Source organism: Electrona antarctica (assembly GCF_951216825.1).
Source record: "Electrona antarctica genome assembly, chromosome: 18".
Taxonomy (NCBI): Eukaryota; Metazoa; Chordata; class Actinopteri; order Myctophiformes; family Myctophidae; genus Electrona; species Electrona antarctica.
This window is the reverse complement of record NC_136799.1, coordinates 1,466,332-1,488,314: the sequence shown is the minus strand read 5'-3', so window position 1 is coordinate 1,488,314 and position 21,983 is coordinate 1,466,332. Positions and strand designations below refer to the sequence as shown.

At 45.7% G+C, this 21,983-nt stretch overlaps 1 protein-coding gene across 1 annotated transcript in view; it reads left to right on the top strand.

The window, feature by feature from the left end:
• LOC306942219 (leucine-rich repeat and fibronectin type-III domain-containing protein 5-like) overlaps positions 1-14,681 on the top strand; it is a gene marked incomplete at its 3' end in the record, with an annotated part of 113,993 nt that extends 99,312 nt beyond the window's left edge. Inside the window, exons 5-8 of the mRNA XM_079527997.1 lie at positions 5,049-5,204; positions 8,698-8,957; positions 13,913-14,156; positions 14,433-14,681. Of these exons, the coding sequence (XP_079384123.1) occupies positions 5,049-5,204; positions 8,698-8,957; positions 13,913-14,156; positions 14,433-14,681 (909 nt within the window). The remainder of the gene's footprint in view (positions 1-5,048; positions 5,205-8,697; positions 8,958-13,912; positions 14,157-14,432) is intronic.
• Between the last annotated feature and the right edge of the window lie 7,302 nt (positions 14,682-21,983).

Genomic DNA, 21,983 nt, shown 5'->3' with positions numbered 1-21,983 from the left:
CTATTTGAATGGCCAAAGTGCCTGAAGAAGGTCCGGAGGGACCGAAACGTTGCATTAAAAAGAAAAATACTCTTGTACCGAGCAAATACAGTTGGAGGCCATCGATATTGTTCTTTTCTTTTTGCTGAGGTTTGCGTGATCTGCGCAAAAGGACAGTTAACCTATTTTGGGCGGGAACCCCTTTTGGTGTTTTAAACATTGTTATAATTTAAAAGCTCATAGCGTGCCACCGAGTGGCGCGCTACGAGCTTGTAGGTTTGCTATTTTTGAAAAATCGTGAAACTATTTATTTCAGAAAACTGGAGGATTTAGGTCAGGCCTAAATGGGTCTAATGATAAGGGACAATATCGGTGGCACCCAACTGTACACAGTGTGCGGGTGTATTCTACTCCTTTCATTGATGTCCACTGGCCTACGCACCTGTGCAGACGCCTGACTTCTAGGTGTGCGGAAGTTTTTTCCTACAATGGCCAAAGTGTAAAATGTAATAATAATGCTCAAATTGTAAAATGACACAGATGCGATCTCGGTCTTAACGAGTTAATAGAGAAGACGGCGGTCAGTGTCTTCAGGACGGAAACACAAAGGGACACGTCGAGACGAGACGGCCTCGGTCGGCGAGATCGCCGCGGAGCAGATTATACGCGGCGAACGTCCGTGAACACATTTTCCTCGTCGTCTTTTAAAGTGAGAAAAAAAAAATCTTTTGAGTGTAGTAAATATCATTGACCTCATCCACCGGGGTCAGCCCAGCTGCCTGATTCACTTACTTAATCCATTTTGACCTGAGAACGATTCTACAAATCTCTTCTAAATCCTCAGTTTTCTGAAAAACCCATGTTTCTATGTCAGTGGTTCTCAAACTATTTCACGTCTAGAACCCCCAGAAATATCTGTAATTGGCCGCCGACCCCCTTCTGAAAACATGTTGTTTCAGGAAACCTCCCATAATATGATTTAAAAACGTTCGCTCTGAAACACTATCAGAAACACTATCAGATAGGACAGCACTTCTGACAGTGACAGAGCAGCCTAACGCCGTCGCAACCGGCATGACAGTTCTTCCGTATACGTGACAGGAAGGACAGAAGTGGCATGCAACCATGCAAAAGTATAACATAATGTAGCTAAAGTATAACATCATGCTTAAAACACCAAAAGGGGTTCCCGCCCAGAATGGATTAATCTCAGCGCTGCCATTGTTCCAGTTCAGCGGCTCAGCGTACAGAGCTGTCAGCGGAGGAGAGACGGTTGAAAATAGGCATTTTTTTCTCCGCAAGACCGACCACCCCCACACACCGTGGCGGTGTGGTCTGGCAGCTCAGACAGCGTGGCGTGGTCTAAACTCATGTGACTGCTGCTGTCTCCAGGTCACTGAACCTACACTGCTGTGTGTAGTGGTGGTGGCGGTGATTTGTGGTTTAACAAATTAACTGCTCCTGACGGAAGGTTCAGAAATGCATAAATAAATAAGAACATTTTTTTTTAGATATTTGATTCATTAAAGGAGCATTCAGTGATTTGGGTGATTTGGAAAACCACCCAGTCCGCCCCGGTAACAAAATGTGCACATGCACGCTCTACAGTGGGGGGAAGTGCAACAGCATGTGCACCAAGGCCCGCCCCCACACATGATTGGAGGAAGGCCCCTCTCATCCTGATTGGATGAAGGCTTTGCCACCCGCCACCAAAACTGAAACTAGGGTTTTTTGACCCCAGGGGCTCACTGGGGACAGGGAGGAACTCCTTATATGGTCAGCACACTCTATAGTAGGGAGGATTATCGAAATAAAAATAAAAAACAAGTGATATTTGAATGAAGCGAAATCACTGAATATACCTTTAATGCATTAATTATGAATAATCTAACGCTGTTTCTACGGATATGCTACTGTTCGACGGATGATAGATAGGCTTAACCTATTTAGACCTGAGAACGATTCTACAAATGTCTTCTAAATCATGACAGTTTTCTGAAAAGCCCATGTTTCTATATCAGTGGTGCTCAACCTTTTCATGTCAAGGACCCCCAGAATTATCTGTATTTTGCCGCCGACCCCCATCTGAAAATATGTTGTTCCAGGGACACCCCAGAAGCAAAGATTTGAGATAAAAAACGTTCGCTCTGAAATAATATATATATTCAAAGATTTGTGCCACATTTTCACGATTTAAAAAAAAATAGCAGATCTACAAGCTCATAGCACCGAGTGCCGCGCTATGAGCTTGTAGATCTGCTATTTTTCAATAGCTAAAGTGTAACATAACGCTTGATACACCAAGAGGGGTTGCCGCCCAAAATGCGTTAAGCTTACTGATGATGCTAGACGACTGTCTCTATTCATTTGATGTATTATTAGTGTGGTTGCCCTAAAGGGCAACCAGTTTTGACTGTACGCACTTGAGCCATATGTCAAATTGACCGGCTTCATCGGGAAGGATGTGCTTGTATTTTTTTAAGAGAAATGTTGCATAGTTTAATTGATATTAATTTATTAGTGAATTAAATTTCCCCATTGACATGAATGGGAAAATGCGATTTTTCGCATTTTCTCACATTCAAGTATTTTTTCCTCAGAGACTGTAAGCACTATAGTTACAAAACTTGGAGGGTAGGTTCATAATAATTACTAAAATTAATTAACTTATAATGTTATCGGTCGGCCTCATGGTGGCGCTATAACAGCCCCCTTTACGTTTTGGCTTATAACTCTTGAACCGTAGGTCGTAAAATCAAAATGATTTTTTCCCTGGCTTCCTTGGGTCATGACGCATCTCCCCATATAGGCCACGCCCATTTGCGTCATGATAGATTTTCCGCCATTTAGAATGTTCTCCAAAACACACTTTTTGCTTTTCCTCCTACAGATTTTGTCCAAATCTCACAAAAATCAATACACATGATCTCTGGACCTTTCCGATGAAGTCACCACAGGCGGAATTTTGATAGTGCGTATCGTTCGGCCGTAATCGGCTTCCGAAGTTAGTGGGAGGGGCCTATTTTACAAAAAACACCACAAATCACGAACCAAACGTCCAATCAACTCCAAATTTGAATCAAATGTCGTGGGTGGTTCAATCAACCAAGTTCCAAAAGCAATTCCATTTTCATCCATAGGGGGCGCCGCAAATGCGAGAAATGTAACTGTTTGTCGCAAAAACATGATTTTTGGGGGTTAAATCCCCTCCGAATTACTTACGCATGATCACAGGGGTGACGCGACATTGTAATTGGCTGGCAATATCAGTGGGAGGGGCATATGTAAGCCACTGCGGCAACCACACTTTGCAATTTTTTAAAATTGCGACCTTTCTAGTTACCATGTGTTGTTCTTGCTTACTGTAAATCGCTCCAGATTGACCCATTTAAATCTGAGGACGATTACAATTCCTTCTAAATCCTGACAGTTTTCTGAAAAACCCTATGTTTCTGTGTCAGTGGTTCTCAAAGTTTTTCACCGGCCTGCAGGACCCGCAAAATTATATGTAATTGGCCGCCGACCCCCATCTGAAAATATGTCGTTCCAGGGACCCTCCCCAAGAAGGAAAGATTTGAGTTAAAAACGTTCGCTCTGAAAGAATATATGCTTGTAGCTACGAGCTTGTAGGTCTGCTATTTTTCAATAGCTAAAGCATAACATAATGCTTTAAAACACCAAAAGGGGTTCCCGCCCAGAATGGATTAAGAGCGTCTGCTAAAATGCGTAGAGCCTACATTGTAAATTGTAGCCCAGTGGAAGTATAAATAACCACGGAAAATGGACGAAGACGGACTCCAGTAAAAGTATATCTCCATGTCCTTAGTTGCCACCGCCTCGCACGCACGCACACACGCACGCACGCACGCACGCACGCACGCACGCACGCACGCACGCACGCACGCACGCACGCACACACGCACGCACGCACGCACGGACACACAGAGAGAGAGAGACTGCAGCACCAGCAGCATCTCAGCTGAAGTGTGAAGTAGAGTAATTTGTGTCTTCATGGTGTTGATGGCTGTGCTGGTAGCCATCATGTGCTCAGCTTATATTTACAGTCTAGTTGTATTAAATCCACTGCCAAGGACACACATAATATGCTCTGCAGAATCAGGTCTGCCCTCAGGCCAGAAAATGGAGCCAAGGCCAAGTCAAAAGGCCAAGACCTTGATTCCATAATATGTGCTCCTTCCTTCCTTCCTTCCTTCCTTCCTTCCTTCCTTCCTTGATTTCGTCGACTAAAACTAAGACGAAAAATGTTCGTCGACTACCTTTTTCCACTGAATGGAAACTAAATTAAAACTAAACTATGACTAAAACTAAGACTTTAATGTATTGACAATTTCGTCAACAGATAAAAACAGGACTATAATGTTAGGAAGGGACTAGTGGACCAGAGATCCACTATAAGTCATTTTACAATTAGTTGCATGCTGGAAATAGTCGATCTACAAGATCACACGCTGGTAGATCGCCAGAGGAAAACAAAGACACACATTGGCATCGAACGTTGCGGCGGCGGCGGCGGTGGCTCAGGGGTAGAGTGCCTGGATGGTAACCACAAGGTTGCCAGTTCGAACCCGGGCTCCCCCAGAGTCACTGTCGAAGTGTCCTTGAGCAAGACACTGAACCCCTAATTGCTCCCGATGTGCTAGTTGGTGCCTTGCATGGTTTCCGCTGCCATCGGTGTATGAATGGGTGAATGTAATGCACAATCTATGTAAAGCGCCTTGGATAAAGGCGCTATATAAATGCACCATTTACCATTTACCATTTACCATTTACCATTTACCGACAAGACATGTCTCTGCCACTAGAACAAGACATGTCTCTGCCACTAGAACAAGACATGTCTCTGCCACTAGAACAAGACATGTCTCTGCCACTAGAATAAGTTGTCGACATTTCTTCGTTGCTTCAAAACAAATGAAGTTTGTTCATGTATTCGTTGTCTCTCCATGCTTCCAGAGAATGATGACCAGCCTCCACAGGCTGAGTCTGGACCACAACATGCTGGACTACATCATCTCTCTGTTGACTCATTCATTGTCTCCTCCTTCCAGAGAATGACCAGCCTCCACACGCTGAGTCTGGACCACAACATGCTGGACTACATCCCAGAGGGAACCTTCTCCCTGCTGCAGAAGCTCAACCGCCTGGACGTCACCTCCAACAAGCTGCAGAAGCTGCCGCCCGACCCGCTCTTCCAACGAGCACAGGTACACTACACTACACTACACTACCCATCAGCCCTGCTCTCACTCACCTCTACCTTTCCAATGAGCACAGGTACACTACACTACACTACCCATCAGCCCTGCTCTCACTCACCTCTACCTTTCCAATGAGCACAGGTACACTACACTACACTACCCATCAGCCCTGCTCTCACTCACCTCTACCTTTCCAATGAGCACAGGTACACTACACTACACTACACTACCCATCAGCCCTGCTCTCACTCACCTCTACCTTTCCAATGAGCACAGGTACACTACACTACACTACACTACCCATCAGCCCTGCTCTCACTCACCTCTACCTTTCCAATGAGCACAGGTACACTACACTACACTACACTACCCATCAGCCCTGCTCTCACTCACCTCTACCTTTCCAACGAGCACAGGTACACTACACTACACTACACTACACTACCCATCAGCCCTGCTCTCACTCACCTCTACCTTTCCAATGAGCACAGGTACACTACACTACGCAACGCTATGCTATGCTACGCTACACTACACTCAGTGGAAATAAGTCTTCGGACTTTACTGAGAAATCCTTGAATCGCTGATTATAATGTTGTATTATGACTGCTTTTCTAAATAAATCAAATCAAATCAAATCAAAAGCCCACCTCCTTCGCGCTGTCATTCGGCGGGAACCCAAGAACCCGCTGCACTGTAACTGTGTTTAAACATAATAAACCCTGGTCTCTCATCTCTAGGTCCTGGCCACGTCGGGTGTCATTTAAACATAATAAACCCTGGTCTCTCATCTCTAGGTCCTGGCCACGTTGGGTGTCATTTAAACATAATAAACCCTGGTCTCTCATCTCTAGGTCCTGGCCACGTTAGGTGTGATGACGCCCACCTCCTTCATAATAAACCCTGGTCTCTCATCTCTAGGTCCTGGCCACGTTAGGTGTGATGACCCCCACCTCCTTCATAATAAACCCTGGTCTCTCATCTCTAGGTCCTGGCCACGTCGGGGGTCATTTAAACATAATAAACCCTGGTCTCTCATCTCTAGGTCCTGGCTACGTCGGGTGTCATGTTTAAACATAATAAACCCTGGTCTCTCATCTCTAGGTCCTGGCCACGTCGGGGGTCATGTTTAAACATAATAAACCCTGGTCTCTCATCTCTAGGTCCTGGCTACGTCGGGGGTCATTTAAACATAATAAACCCTGGTCTCTCATCTCTAGGTCCTGGCTACGTCGGGTGTCATTTAAACATAATAAACCCTGGTCTCTCATCTCTAGGTCCTGGCCACGTCGGGGGTCATTTAAACATAATAAACCCTGGTCTCTCATCTCTAGGTCCTGGCCACGTCGGGGGTCATTTAAACATAATAAACCCTGGTCTCTCATCTCTAGGTCCTGGCCACGTCGGGTGTCATTTAAACATAATAAATGGTCTCTCATCTCTAGGTCCTGGCTACGTCGGGTGTCATTTAAACATAATAAATGGTCTCTCATCTCTAGGTCCTGGCTACGTCGGGTGTCATTTAAACATAATAAACCCTGGTCTCTCATCTCTAGGTCCTGGCCACGTCGGGTGTCATTTAAACATAATAAACCCTGGTCTCTCATCTCTAGGTCCTGGCCACGTCGGGTGTGATGACCCCCACCTCCTTCATAATAAACCCTGGTCTCTCATCTCTAGGTCCTGGCCACGTCAGGTGTGATGACCCCCACCTCCTTCATAATAAACCCTGGTCTCTCATCTCTAGGTCCTGGCCACGTTAGGTGTCATTTAAACATAATAAACCCTGGTCTCTCATCTCTAGGTCGTGGCTACGTCGGGGGTCATTTAAACATAATAAACCCTGGTCTCTCATCTCTAGGTCCTGGCTACGTCGGGTGTCATTTAAACATAATAAACCCTGGTCTCTCATCTCTAGGTCCTGGCTACGTCGGGTGTCATTTAAACATAATAAACCCTGGTCTCTCATCTCTAGGTCCTGGTTACGTCGGGTGTCATGTTTAAACATAATAAACCCTGGTCTCTCATCTCTAGGTCCTGGCTACGTCGGGTGTCATGTTTAAACATAATAAACCCTGGTCTCTCATCTACAGGTCCTGGTTACGTCGGGTGTCATGTTTAAACATAATAAACCCTGGTCTCTCATCTCTAGGTCCTGGCTACGTCGGGGGTCATTTAAACATAATAAACCCTGGTCTCTCATCTCTAGGTCCTGGCTACGTCGGGTGTCATGTTTAAACATAATAAACCCTGGTCTCTCATCTCTAGGTCCTGGCCACGTCAGGTGTCATGTTTAAACATAATAAACCCTGGTCTCTCATCTCTAGGTCCTGACCACGTCAGGTGTCATGTTTAAACATAATAAACCCTGGTCTCTCATCTCTAGGTCCTGGCCACGTCAGGTGTCATGTTTAAACATAATAAACCCTGGTCTCTCATCTCTAGGTCCTGGCCACGTCGGGTGTCATGTTTAAACATAATAAACCCTGGTCTCTCATCTCTAGGTCCTGGCCACGTTGGGTCTGATGACGCCCACCTCCTTCATAATAAACCCTGGTCTCTCATCTCTAGGTCCTGGCCACGTCGGGGGTCATGTTTAAACATAATAAACCCTGGTCTCTCATCTCTAGGTCCTGGCCACGTCGGGTGTCATTTAAACATAATAAACCCTGGTCTCTCATCTCTAGGTCCTGGCCACGTCCGGTGTCATGTTTAAACATAATAAACCCTGGTCTCTCATCTCTAGGTCCTGGCCACGTCCGGTGTCATGTTTAAACATAATAAACCCTGGTCTCTCATCTCTAGGTCCTGGCTACGTCAGGTGTCATTTAAACATAATAAACCCTGGTCTCTCATCTCTAGGTCCTGGCTACGTCGGGGGTCATTTAAACATAATAAACCCTGGTCTCTCATCTCTAGGTCCTGGCCACGTCGGGTGTCATTTAAACATAATAAACCCTGGTCTCTCATCTCTAGGTCCTGGCCACGTCCGGTGTCATGTTTAAACATAATAAACCCTGGTCTCTCATCTCTAGGTCCTGGCCACGTCGGGTGTCATTTAAACATAATAAACCCTGGTCTCTCATCTCTAGGTCCTGGCCACGTTGGGTGTCATTTAAACATAATAAACCCTGGTCTCTCATCTCTAGGTCCTGGCCACGTTGGGTGTCATTTAAACATAATAAACCCTGGTCTCTCATCTCTAGGTCCTGGCCACGTCGGGGGTCATTTAAACATAATAAACCCTGGTCTCTCATCTCTAGGTCCTGGCTACGTCGGGTGTCATGTTTAAACATAATAAACCCTGGTCTCTCATCTCTAGGTCCTGGCCACGTCAGGTGTCATGTTTAAACATAATAAACCCTGGTCTCTCATCTCTAGGTCCTGGCCACGTCAGGTGTCATGTTTAAACATAATAAACCCTGGTCTCTCATCTCTAGGTCCTGGCTACGTCGGGTGTCATGTTTAAACATAATAAACCCTGGTCTCTCATCTCTAGGTCCTGGCCACGTCGGGTGTCATGACGCCCACCTCCTTCGCGCTGTCGTTCGGAGGGAACCCGCTGCACTGTAACTGCGAGCTGCTGTGGCTGCGGCGGCTGAGCCGCGAGGACGACCTGGAGACGTGCGCGTCGCCCACGCCGCTGTCGGGACGGTACTTCTGGTCCATCCCAGAGGAGGAGTTCCTGTGCGAGCCGCCCCTCATCACCAGACACTCCCACGAGACCAGGGTGCTGGAGGGGCAGAGGGTCGCCCTCAAGTGAGTGGTGGTCGTCTCTATACTACTGTCTGTCAGTGTCCAGAGACCAGGGTTCGCCCTCAAGTGATTGGTCTTGTTCCAGAGGTTAATTGTGACCAGATGTGACTGAGAGCCTGCCATCGCGCAAACTTCAGGTTTTCACCAGAGGAGGATTTCTCAAAAATGAGTTAATGGCACAGGCAGACTCTTCACACTTCAGACTAGAGCATGTCTGAAATAAGTGTCTTAGCTGGAATCGACATGTAAATATGAAATAAATGCTTAAACATGTAGCTAGGTGTAATGTTAGAGTCCACAGAAGACATGTAAATATGAAATAAATGCTTAAACATGTAGCTAGGTGTAATGTTAGAGACCACAGAAGTGAACCTTTCAAGCCTGTTTTCTCAACTCACTGTTTCTCTGCAAGACATTACTCTATAAACCATATCTCCAAAACTGGTGGGTCAATTATTGTTGTATGTTTTGCCCTACGTCCATATGTCCGTCCGTCCGTTACCAGCTAATCTCCGGCACCGTTAACCCGGTCGATGCCAAACTTTGCACACGCACTCCCTGGATGCCAACGACGAACCTCTGCCCCAAACTTTCCAGAACGGTCTGTCATAGCGCCACCATGAGGCAGATTTTCACATTTTCACCTATACAGTTAACTGCACCGTTCTGCGTGAAACGTTGAATGCACACTCCGTAGAGGCCAAGGACAAACCTTTGCCCTGCATTTTTCACATCTGCCTTTTATAGCGCCTACTTTTGTAAAATATGTTTTTTTGATACTACTCCTCCAGATTCTGTCCCAAAATCCCACACATCGCTACACACTATCTCTATAGTCATGTGCTCAAGACGGATCTGTCCGATATTGAATCCTAATTGGCTAACATTGGCTTCCAAAGTTTGCAGGACTGGCCCGTTTTGAACAAAAGGTTGTGTAATCATCAACCTCATGAACAATCGCATTCTTAGAATCTAGAAATATCCACAGGACAGGCTGCACTCAACGCAACACTTAGTTTAAAGGCCCATGACGTAAATCACCGTCAAGTTCAAGGTCACGGTCATGTGCCCGGTCAGATTAGTGATATGAAAACGGATCACATCGCTCTACAGCCTAGATGTGCTTGTTGCGCAATCCTCGGTGTTGCACAACAGTGACACGTCATCGAAAATGTTCCCTGCCTGTTTAGCCGACGACAACGAACATCTTAAAACGTTAATAACTCGCGATCTAAATCATCCCGCCTAATTATAGAAAAAGATCCTGTGTTGGACGGCCCTCCGCGGTCCAGTCGCTAGTCGCGATAGATATATTCTTACCTCCCGTTGTTGTCGATCGCATCGATAGTGGCACACACACATTCACAACAACATCCGGTCCGTCGGTAAAAGTGGTCCGGGCGCTATAAACGATGGGCACATTTTATTAATGGATTTAAATAGGCCCGGGCCCTTAAGGTGTTAACAGTATCACAGCTACAGTATGTCCACACCAAAGGAAAAACGAATACATGAAAGAAATCCATCTAAACGCAGACTTAAAGTCACTAAAAGTCTTCATCCTTGACTTGAGCGCACGCTGCATTGACTGCATTCCACTGTCAAGCTTTACAGAGTGTTAGTCTGACCAATTATTATGACACAAAATGAAATGAAATGTCTGTTCTTTGCTCCTAAACGCTGGATTAGATGGCGTGTGACCGCAGGCCTGAAGACCATGATCTGTCATCGTCTAAGCGGGACACGAACAGGCGCTTTGAGATTTGATTCTGATAGCTGGTCTGTCACCCAGACATAATAATATATATAATGTCGGCTGGAAGCAAAACGGTTACTTTTCAGGGTTTAAATGAACCCATTCAGGACGGGAACCCCTTTTGGTGTTTTAAGCATTGCGTTATAGTTTAGCTTTTGAAATATAGCAGATCTACAAGCTCATAGGGCGGCACCGGGTGCCACACTACGATTGTGAAAATTGCGGCACAAATCTTTGAATATATATTATTTCAGATGGGTCTGATTTTTTTACCCATTTCGACCTGAGGATGATTCTACAAAGGTCTTCTAAATCATGATAGTTTTCTGAAGAACCTTATGTTTCTATGTCAGTGGCATACGGCAGGCCTTGTTGACGGATTTGGAAGAGATTTTGAAGGTCTATTTGTTTCCAAAAATGAACCAGTATTTAATGTGTAAAAACCATGATATTTACATTGGAATGAATGAGCCCGGCTGGAAAGTGTCCAAGTGGGAGTGTCTAAGTGGGAGAGGGCGGGGCTTAGCTAAAGGTGAATTTACAAAAAAAATAAAAAAACCCACAAAGTTAGAATACGGAGATAAATGGTTTCTCCCTGCCTGCGATGCTATCTTTGCGGGCGGTCTCTCAACCACTTAGTCGTGTGCCAGACATACATTATAGATACCATCTATAACCCATTTTGTCCTGAGGACGATTCTACAAAATGTCTTCTAAATCCTGACAGTTTTCTGAAAAACCCTATGTTTCTACGTCAGTGGTGCTCAAACTATTTCATGTCAAGGACCCCCAGAATGATATGTAATTTGGCCGCCGACCCCCATCTGAAAATATGTAGTTCCAGGGACCCCCCCCAGAAGCAAAGATTTGAGTTAAAAACGTTCGCTCTGAAAGAATATATATTCAAAGATTTGTGCCACATTTTCACGATTTTTCAAAAAAAATAGCAGATCTACAAGTTCATAGTGCGGCACTCGGTGCCGCGCTATGAGCTTGTAGGTCTGGTATTTGTCAACAGCTAAAGCATAACATAATGCTTTCAAACACCAAAAGGGGTTCTGCCGTCCAGGATGGGATAATGGGCTGGCTGGCAGTGACGCTGTGAGAGGTTGAATTGTGTCAAGTCAGTTACAGTGAGAGTGATGTTGGTGGATGTGACACGGTAATTAGGGATGTGCCGAGGAGACGTTTAGGCCGATATCGATGCGTCGGCGACGAAACTAGCAAATTAAGGCTCGATCACCTTTTAGTTTTTTATAGTTCTGTGCGAGGAACAACCAACCTGGGCTTGGGATGAGGATCTCAGAGAGTGTGTTGTGAGCTTGTAGATCTGCTATTGTTTTTTATCTCCCCTTCTACCCTAAAGGTTCATGTGGTTAAGCATTATGTCATACTTTTGCTATTGGAAAAATAGCAGATCTACAAGCTTGTAGGTCTGCTATTTTTGAAAAATCGCGAAAATGTGGCCCAAATCTTTGAATATATATTCTTTCAGATTCTTTCAGTTTTTAAGAAAGGTCTTTGCTTCTGGGGTGGGGTACCCTGGAACAACATATATTCAGATGGGGGTCGGCGGCCAATTTCATATATTTTTGGGGGTCCTAGACATGAAAATGTTTGAGAACGACTGACATAGAAACACAAGGTTTTCAAAAACTATCAGGATTTAGAAGACATTTGTAGAATCGTCCTCAGGTCTAAATGGGGGTTAAGTCAGGGGTGGCCACACTTGTTAGACTGAGAGCTACTTTCAAAATGACCAGATCTACCAGATCTACCAGATCTACCAGATCTACCAGATCTACCTAGCCCAGACATTTAGACTCTCGTAGAGGTTTTTTTCGATTCTGACGAATCTCTCTACGAGAGTCTAAAAGACTAGTGCCTCAAAATCACTCTTACCTTGTACAAATGCATATCTAAAATCGAAATAATTTTGCCCCACATGTCAATTACACGACCGTAGTTTTCAATAAAAAAAATATTTTAATCCACTCCGTCCATACTCCATTGTAAATGCGCAACAGAACATTGGCCGCGCCCCTAGTGGCCAGGGTTCTGTTGCGCATTTACAATGGAGAGAAAACCAAGATGGCCGCCAGATTCCGCATGGACGGAGTATGGACGGAGTGGATTCAAATATTTTTTTTATTGAAAACTACGGTCGCTACGGGTGTAATTGTTTTCCGGACACCCGCCGGACATGTGGGGCAAAATTATTTCGATTTTAGATTTTGCATTTGTACAAGGTAAGAGTGATTTTGAGGCACAAACGTAAACACGAGCCCTTTTTTGAGGGACTAGTCTTTTAGACTCTCGTAGAGAGATTCGTCAGAATCGAAAAAAAGCTCTACGAGAGTCTAAATGTTTGAGCTAAGATCTACCCACCAAAAATATTATCCCATTGCTGAAAATAGTTACATTAGGAAAACGCTCTTGGAATGGGAAATAGAGGGGTGGGGAAATAGAGTTGGTGTTTTTGTATAACTTTGTAATACTGATGTTTGTGCAAAATCACTCTTGAAAACAAAGTATTGCATTTTGGGTTTTGAACTTCCCTTTTTGATGTCTAGTAACTAATTTAGGCCTGACGTCGAAATTAAAAAAAAAGTCCATATGTTTCTGTATCAGTGGTGCTCAAAATATTTGAGGCACATTTTCACGATTTTTCAAAAATACAAGCTCATAGCAGATCTACAAGCTCATAGCGCGGCACTTGGTGCCGCGCTATGAGCTATGAGCTATGAGCTATGAGCTATGAGCTATGAGCTATGAGCTTGTAGGTCTGCTATTTTCAATAGCTAAAGCATAACAAAATGCTTAAAACACCAAAAAGGGTTCCCGCCCAAAATGGGTTAATCAAGTGAAGTCACCTTAATTCAAGTGGTATAGATGCCAAAAATAGCGTTTTAGTTTTTTTAAATTATATTTTATGGGTATATCATGTGGTCTACCTGCACAGCCTGTGTGATCTACTGGTAGATCACACAGGCTGTGTGATCTACTGGTAGATCACACAGGCTGTGTGATCTACTGGTAGATCACACAGGCTGTGTGATCTACTGGTAGATCACACAGCCTGTGTGATCTACTGGTAGATCACACAGCCTGCGTGATTTACTGGTAGATCACGATCTACCTTTTCAGCACCGCTGGGTCAAGTGGTAACAGCCAATTCCTCCTCCCCCCTCCCAAAAAACAGGTGCAAGGCGAGAGGCGACCCCGAGCCGGCCATCCACTGGATCTCCCCGGAGGGCAAGCTGGTGTCCAACGGCTCGCGGACGCTGGTGTACCCCAACGGGACGCTGGACATCCTCATCACCACGGTGAAGGACACGGGCTCCTTCACCTGCATCTCCTCCAACCCGGCCGGGGAGGCCCACCAGACCGTGGACCTGGTCATCATCAAGCTGCCCCACATTTCCAACAACACCAACAGCATACAGGTCAGTACCCTGACCCTGAACCTGACCCCTAAACCTGACCCTAAACCCTGACCAACCAGACCGTGGACCTGGTCATCATCAAGCTGCCCCACATTTCCAACAACACCAACAGCATACAGGTCAGTACCCTGACCCTGAACCTGACCCCTAACCCCTAAACCTGACCCTAAACCTGACCCCTAACCCCTAAACCTGACCCTCAAGCTGCCCCACATCTCCAGTCAAGTTTGTCGAGTTAATGGGTGATAATGATGCTGTTAACGTCCGTCCCAATAGGAGCCGGACCCGGGCTCGTCGGACATCTCCACGTCGACGCGGGGCGGAGGAGGAGGCGGGGCCAACGGCAGCATCGTGACGGGCGACGCCAAGGGGGGCGGAGCCGGCGGCGACAAGCGCGTGGTGATCGCCGAGGCCACGTCGTCCACGGCGCTCATCAAGTTCAACTTCCAGCGGAACATCCCAGGAATACGCATGTTCCAGATCCAGTACAACGGCAGCCAGGACGACTCGCTGGTCTACAGGTAGGGATATCCCTTTGGCTTAGTGGTTAGGTTAGGATGCTTTCCCATGCAGGAGACCTGGGTTCGATTCCCGGGTGTTACACTTAACTCTTTTTTCCCCAAGTCCGTAAATATACGTACCCCAACGTATTACTCCGTCTATATAATGGTTGATGCCTACGGAAGCTTTTTAACATTGGTCCGGTTCCTATAGCAACGCCCCACCGTTCCAACTATGGGATTGCAGATATATTCACAGTGGAAACAAGTGGAAGGGAGGATTTTCAAACCTCCATAAGTCCGACTCTAGAATCTCTGTCCTTGGTGGATGTTCTGCCATCCCACATTTCGGATTGAATTTGGACCTTTGTACCGCGACGCTGCCGCCATGTAAAAGCTTCTGACGAAAGGTAAGGAGTCTGTGCGTGATCCAATGATACTAGAGTGTGTGTAGCGAGTGTGTGTGTGTGTGGGGGGGGGGGGTGGACGGACATGTACAGAGGATAGTGAGATGGTTTGGACACGTACAGAGGATAGTGAGATGGTTTGGACATGTACAGAGGATAGTGAGATGGTTTGGACATGTACAGAGGATAGTGAGATGGTTTGGACATGTACAGAGGAGGATAGTGAGATGGTTTGGACATGTACAGAGGAGGATAGTGAGATGGTTTGGACATGTACAGAGGAGGATAGTGAGATGGTTTGGACATGTACAGAGGATAGTGAGATGGTTTGGACATGTACAGAGGAGGATAGTGAGATGGTTTGGACATGTACAGAGGATAGTGAGATGGTTTGGACATGTACAGAGGATAGTGAGATGGTTTGGACATGTACAGAGGATAGTGAGATGGTTTGGACATGTACAGAGGATAGTGAGATGGTTTGGACATGTACAGAGGAGGATAGTGAGATGGTTTTGGACATGTACAGAGGATAGTGAGATGGTTTGGACATGTACAGAGGATAGTGAGATGGTTTGGACATGTACAGAGGATAGTGAGATGGTTTGGACACGTACAGAGGATAGTGAGATGGTTTGGACATGTACAGAGGAGGATAGTGAGATGGTTTGGACATGTACAGAGGATAGTGAGATGGTTTGGACATGTACAGAGGATAGTGAGATGGTTTGGACATGTACAGAGGATAGTGAGATGGTTTGGACATGTACAGAGGATAGTGAGATGGTTTGGACATGTACAGAGGAGGATAGTGAGATGGTTTGGACATGTACAGAGGAGGATAGTGAGATGGTTTGGACATGTACAGAGGATAGTGAGATGGTTTGGACACGTACAGAGGATAGTGAGATGGTTTGGACACGTACAGAGGATAGTGAGATGGTTTGGACACGTACAGAGGATAGTGAGATGGTTTGGACACGTACAGAGGATAGTGAGATGGTTTGGACACGTACAGAGGAGGATAGTGAGATGGTTTGGACACGTACAGATGATAGTGAGATGGTTTGGACACGTACAGAGGAGGATAGTGAGTTGGTTTGGACACGTACAGAGAAGGATAGTGAGCTGGTTTTGACACGTACAGAGGAGGATAGTGAGATGGTTTGGACATGTACAGAGGATAGTGAGATGGTTTGGACATGTACAGAGGAGGATAGTGAGATGGTTTGGACATGTACAGAGGATAGTGAGATGGTTTGGACATGTACAGAGGATAGTGAGATGGTTTGGACACGTACAGAGGATAGTGAGATGGTTTGGACATGTACAGAGGATAGTGAGATGGTTTGGACATGTACAGAGGATAGTGAGATGGTTTGGACATGTACAGAGGAGGATAGTGAGATGGTTTGGACATGTACAGAGGAGGATAGTGAGATGGTTTGGACATGTACAGAGGAGGATAGTGAGATGGTTTGGACATGTACAGAGGATAGTGAGATGGTTTGGACATGTACAGAGGAGGATAGTGAGATGGTTTGGACATGTACAGAGGATAGTGAGATGGTTTGGACATGTACAGAGGATAGTGAGATGGTTTGGACATGTACAGAGGATAGTGAGATGGTTTGGACATGTACAGAGGAGGATAGTGAGATGGTTTTGGACATGTACAGAGGATAGTGAGATGGTTTGGACATGTACAGAGGATAGTGAGATGGTTTGGACATGTACAGAGGATAGTGAGATGGTTTGGACACGTACAGAGGATAGTGAGATGGTTTGGACATGTACAGAGGAGGATAGTGAGATGGTTTGGACATGTACAGAGGATAGTGAGATGGTTTGGACATGTACAGAGGATAGTGAGATGGTTTGGACATGTACAGAGGATAGTGAGATGGTTTGGACATGTACAGAGGATAGTGAGATGGTTTGGACATGTACAGAGGAGGATAGTGAGATGGTTTGGACATGTACAGAGGAGGATAGTGAGATGGTTTGGACATGTACAGAGGATAGTGAGATGGTTTGGACACGTACAGAGGATAGTGAGATGGTTTGGACACGTACAGAGGATAGTGAGATGGTTTGGACACGTACAGAGGATAGTGAGATGGTTTGGACACGTACAGAGGATAGTGAGATGGTTTGGACACGTACAGAGGAGGATAGTGAGATGGTTTGGACACGTACAGATGATAGTGAGATGGTTTGGACACGTACAGAGGAGGATAGTGAGTTGGTTTGGACACGTACAGAGAAGGATAGTGAGCTGGTTTTGACACGTACAGAGGAGGATAGTGAGATGGTTTGGACATGTACAGAGGATAGTGAGATGGTTTGGACATGTACAGAGGAGGATAGTGAGATGGTTTGGACATGTACAGAGGATAGTGAGATGGTTTGGACATGTACAGAGGATAGTGAGATGGTTTGGACACGTACAGAGGATAGTGAGATGGTTTGGACATGTACAGAGGATAGTGAGATGGTTTGGACATGTACAGAGGATAGTGAGATGGTTTGGACACGTACAGAGGATAGTGAGATGGTTTGGACATGTACAGAGGAGGATAGTGAGATGGTTTGGACATGTACAGAGGATAGTGAGATGGTTTGGACATGTACAGAGGATAGTGAGATGGTTTGGACACGTACAGAGGATAGTGAGATGGTTTGGACACGTACAGAGGAGGATAGTGAGATGGTTTGGACACGTACAGAGGAGGATAGTGAGATGGTTTGGACATGTACAGAGGATAGTGAGATGGTTTGGACACGTACAGAGGATAGTGAGATGGTTTGGACATGTACAGAGGATAGTGAGATGGTTTGGACATGTACAGAGGATAGTGAGATGGTTTGGACATTTACAGAGGATAGTGAGATGGTTTGGACATGTAGAGAGGATAGTGAGATGGTTTGGACATGTAGAGAGGATAGTGAGATGGTTTGGACACGTACAGAGGATAGTGAGATGGTTTGGACATGTACAGAGGAGGATAGTGAGATGGTTTGGACACGTACAGAGGATAGTGAGATGGTTTGGACACGTACAGAGGAGGATAGTGAGATGGTTTGGACACGTACAGAGGATAGTGAGATGGTTTGAACACGTACAGAGGATAGTGAGATGGTTTGGACACGTACAGAGGATAGTGAGATGGTTTGAACACGTACAGAGGATAGTGAGATGGTTTGGACACGTACAGAGGATAGTGAGATGGTTTGGACACGTAGTGAGATGGTTTGGACACGTACAGAGGATAGTGAGATGGTTTGGACACGTACAGAGGAGGATAGTGAGATGGTTTGGACACGTACAGAGGATAGTGAGATGGTTTGGACATGTACAGAGGATAGTGAGATGGTTTGGACATGTACAGAGGATAGTGAGATGGTTTGGACATGTACAGAGGAGGATAGTGAGATGGTTTGGACATGTACAGAGGACAGTGAGGTTGGAACTGACAGGCAGAATGCCTATAGAGGTCGAGGAATAGTTTGCGTCTGTGTTGTCACCTCACCGTGATGTTTAAACGACTAATATTGGCTGGATGTGTCGCTCCGCTGATTAAACACTGATATTCTAAAACACCTCATCGACTCACACGGCTGCTCTGTTTGCGTTTGTTCATGCGCTGCAAACAAGTAACCTTGAGACCCCTTAGTTCAGTCAGACAACTCAAGAAGGATGTAATATATATTTATTGAATATAGATGAGCAATACAGTATATTTATTATGGTTTGGCGATGTATTGGATCTGCTTTTTAGGTACTTAGATCAAGCGCATCAGTCCTGACCATAGGGACTCTGAATCCCCCATACCTAAACAGTAGATCCAAAACGACAGGTGGTAGCTGGGGTGGAGGTGGGTGCGCAGAAGGTTTGTATACAGCGGCACGCTGATACAGTAGCAGCAAGCAAGTTGTATACTGCAGCGCGCAGGTATACGGTAGCAGCAGCGAGCAAGCAAGCAGAAGGAGGAATGCAAACCTCCGGTTAAAGTAGCCGGTATGAAGATGGAGTGAGTGTGTGATTGGCTGAGTGAATCATGTGAATGGGAGCGTGATGCTGAGGCGGTACTGAGGTTCCCTGACTGAACTTGCTCTGCGCATGTCTACGACAGGCGCAAATGCTCATTTGTCTCGTTGTCTTGAGAGAGAGTTTGGGGTTTTTGGGAAATATCTATTTCTAATCAACGGAGCGGCGGAGCGAGACACCCGGCCGACAATTTGCATCGCGACAAGGTAAACTACTCAACCGGAAAAACCCTCTACCTAAAGTATCCTTTGCACATTATAATCAGCGGTACTTTCATTCATCACACACAACACAGCGCCTAAACGCCCTGTTAGGTTGTTGACGTTCTTACATTAGCCTGTGTCAACATCAGTCTCTCCACTTCAAACAGACTGCGTGTGAAAAGGCCTGCCGGTTGTTGGCATATATCGCCATGCCAGCGGGCATGTAAACAACAACACCACCACCACGCTGGCACGGCGTGACGTGGCGGCGCCAGCACTTCAGCTGGTAGCGGTTATGATGCCCTGCTGGGTGTGGGTGCAGATGATGATTGTGTGACTTGGACCAAGGGTTGAGTACAATGTGTTGTGGTGATGACAGGGATCAGATGGGAATCCAAGACACGCACGCACGCACGCACGCACGCACGCACGCACGCACGCACGCACGCACGCACGCACGCACGCACGCACGCACGCACGCACGCACGCACACACACACGCACGCACGCACACACGCAGGCAGGCAGGCAGGCAGGCGTTATTATTCTGCATTTCAGCCACGGACCACTATTTGATGACATTCAGCCTCTCAGACCCAAGATTAGGATATTTTGATGTCGTTGGATACGATGTTGTCCACAATTCCATGCTGTTTTGATGTTGGTACCATTAGGAGAGATAACAGGCAAACGTTGATCAAAGATAACAATTCTTCTACATTCTCTAATTGTGGAGACTTCTTGTAAATGTAACTAATGTTTAACAATAACTTAATTTACCTCTTGCGGGTCCATTTGGTTTCATTTTACACTTTAGCAGATCTATATAAGGGTCCATTTGGTTACCAATTCGCCATCATTTAGCTGATGGGGACCACCTGGAACCCCCCTATTAAGGACCACGGGTGGTCCCCCGGACCACGGGTTGTGAACCGCTGTCCCTACAGGATAATGCTGCTGCCCCATAATGCAACACAACACAGGCCACACATCATCGCTGACATCACAAAGGAAGACGAACACACTGGAATCCATACGTGAAAGAATGGGACAATGTCCTCCATTGTTCCACTGACCCCCTCTCGGCCACCCCCCCCCACCCCCCACCCCCTCTCGGCCACCACGCACCTTCTAAATTTAGCCTCGCACGATCGACTGACCGACCCAAAGCACTTGTACAGCTCTGACCTTTATTGGATTTTGGAACACCATATGTGAACAGATTTCACTGAGGGGCTGCCATTGTTTTTTTCTTTTTTGTTCTTTCATGTCACATGAAAGCTGGGAATAATAGCTTCAAATTGACATATTGGTTGTGCAGTTTGACCCACCAGTTTTGGAGATATGGCTTATAGAGTAATTCATGTCTTGCAGAGAAACAGCGAGTTGAGAAAACAGGCTTGAAAGGTTCACTTATGTGGACTCTAACATTACACCTAGCTACATGTTTAAGCATGTATTTCATATTTACATGTCTTCTGTGGTCTCTAACATTACACCTAGCTACATGTTTAAGCATTTATTTCATATTTACATGTCTTCTGTGGACTCTAACATTACACCTAGCTACATGTTTAAGCATGTATTTCATATTTACATGTCTTCTGTGGAGCTGGCAAGGATGTTTTGAAGATTGATTTGACCTCTATGGACCCTTTTATAAAAGATTTAGCCCCCAGGTCCCTCGCAAAAATCCCGGCATTTTTTGCTAGAGGGCCAAATTCAAAATGGCGTCCGGCGCCATAGCCAACAATGAACTTTTGATCTAGATGACCTAGAATCATGTATGAAGACACTTTTCCATACAAGTCAACCATGAGGATTCCAAATCTGACACCATTTTAATCACAAGACCCCGTTTTGGCCCCGTAATTCAAGATGGCCACCATCCAGTAGACATGTTTTCGATTTCAGCTCTGACAAATTGTATTCCAGACATGCTCTAGTATAACCCATTTACCGCTACCATTAATTAATCCCTCCGTCGCGTCCTGCCAGGGTTTTATCGCGCATGACACTTACTTTGAAGTCCAAATATCCGTAATCGCATTTTACTATGAAACCATTCCGTGTGTGTTGACGAAGCTGGTGCTTGTTCTCTCGGTCGGTGGTGGAAAAAGTGGACCGCGAGTATCACAGCGCCTGCTACAGGCCGTTGAAAACGCTTGTCTGGGACAAAGCGTCCTCTGCAATGTCGCTTCTGTGAGATAAAGCCGTCTGAAAACAGAGCCGGCAATGTAAGTGGATGCGCGCGCATTTTCAAAATGGCCGCGCCCATTGTGTCAGAAGCATAACAAAGCTAACGGACGGTAGATTTCGATACGATCGTATTAAAACATGCATTAATGAATACATCGCTGTTAAAACGGCTTTTCCGTTTGTGGCAGGCTACAAGATTCTACGTGTTAATATTCCTATGTTCCTGGCGGGCAAACGATTAAGAGTCTGCCTGCAGTGCTGTTAAAGGGATAGTTCAGATTTTTTTTACTTAAGTTGTATGAAATACTTGCCATTAATATAGTGGTTGCAACTGTATTAATTGATTGCCCGAGTCCTGTGGTGGGAGTTCTGCTCTGGTTTTGGTGAAATATCAAGTAGTTCCGGTCATTTTGTGGGGGGCACTGGGGGCCACGCAGTAAAAGTAAATGAATCCACAAAACGAACAT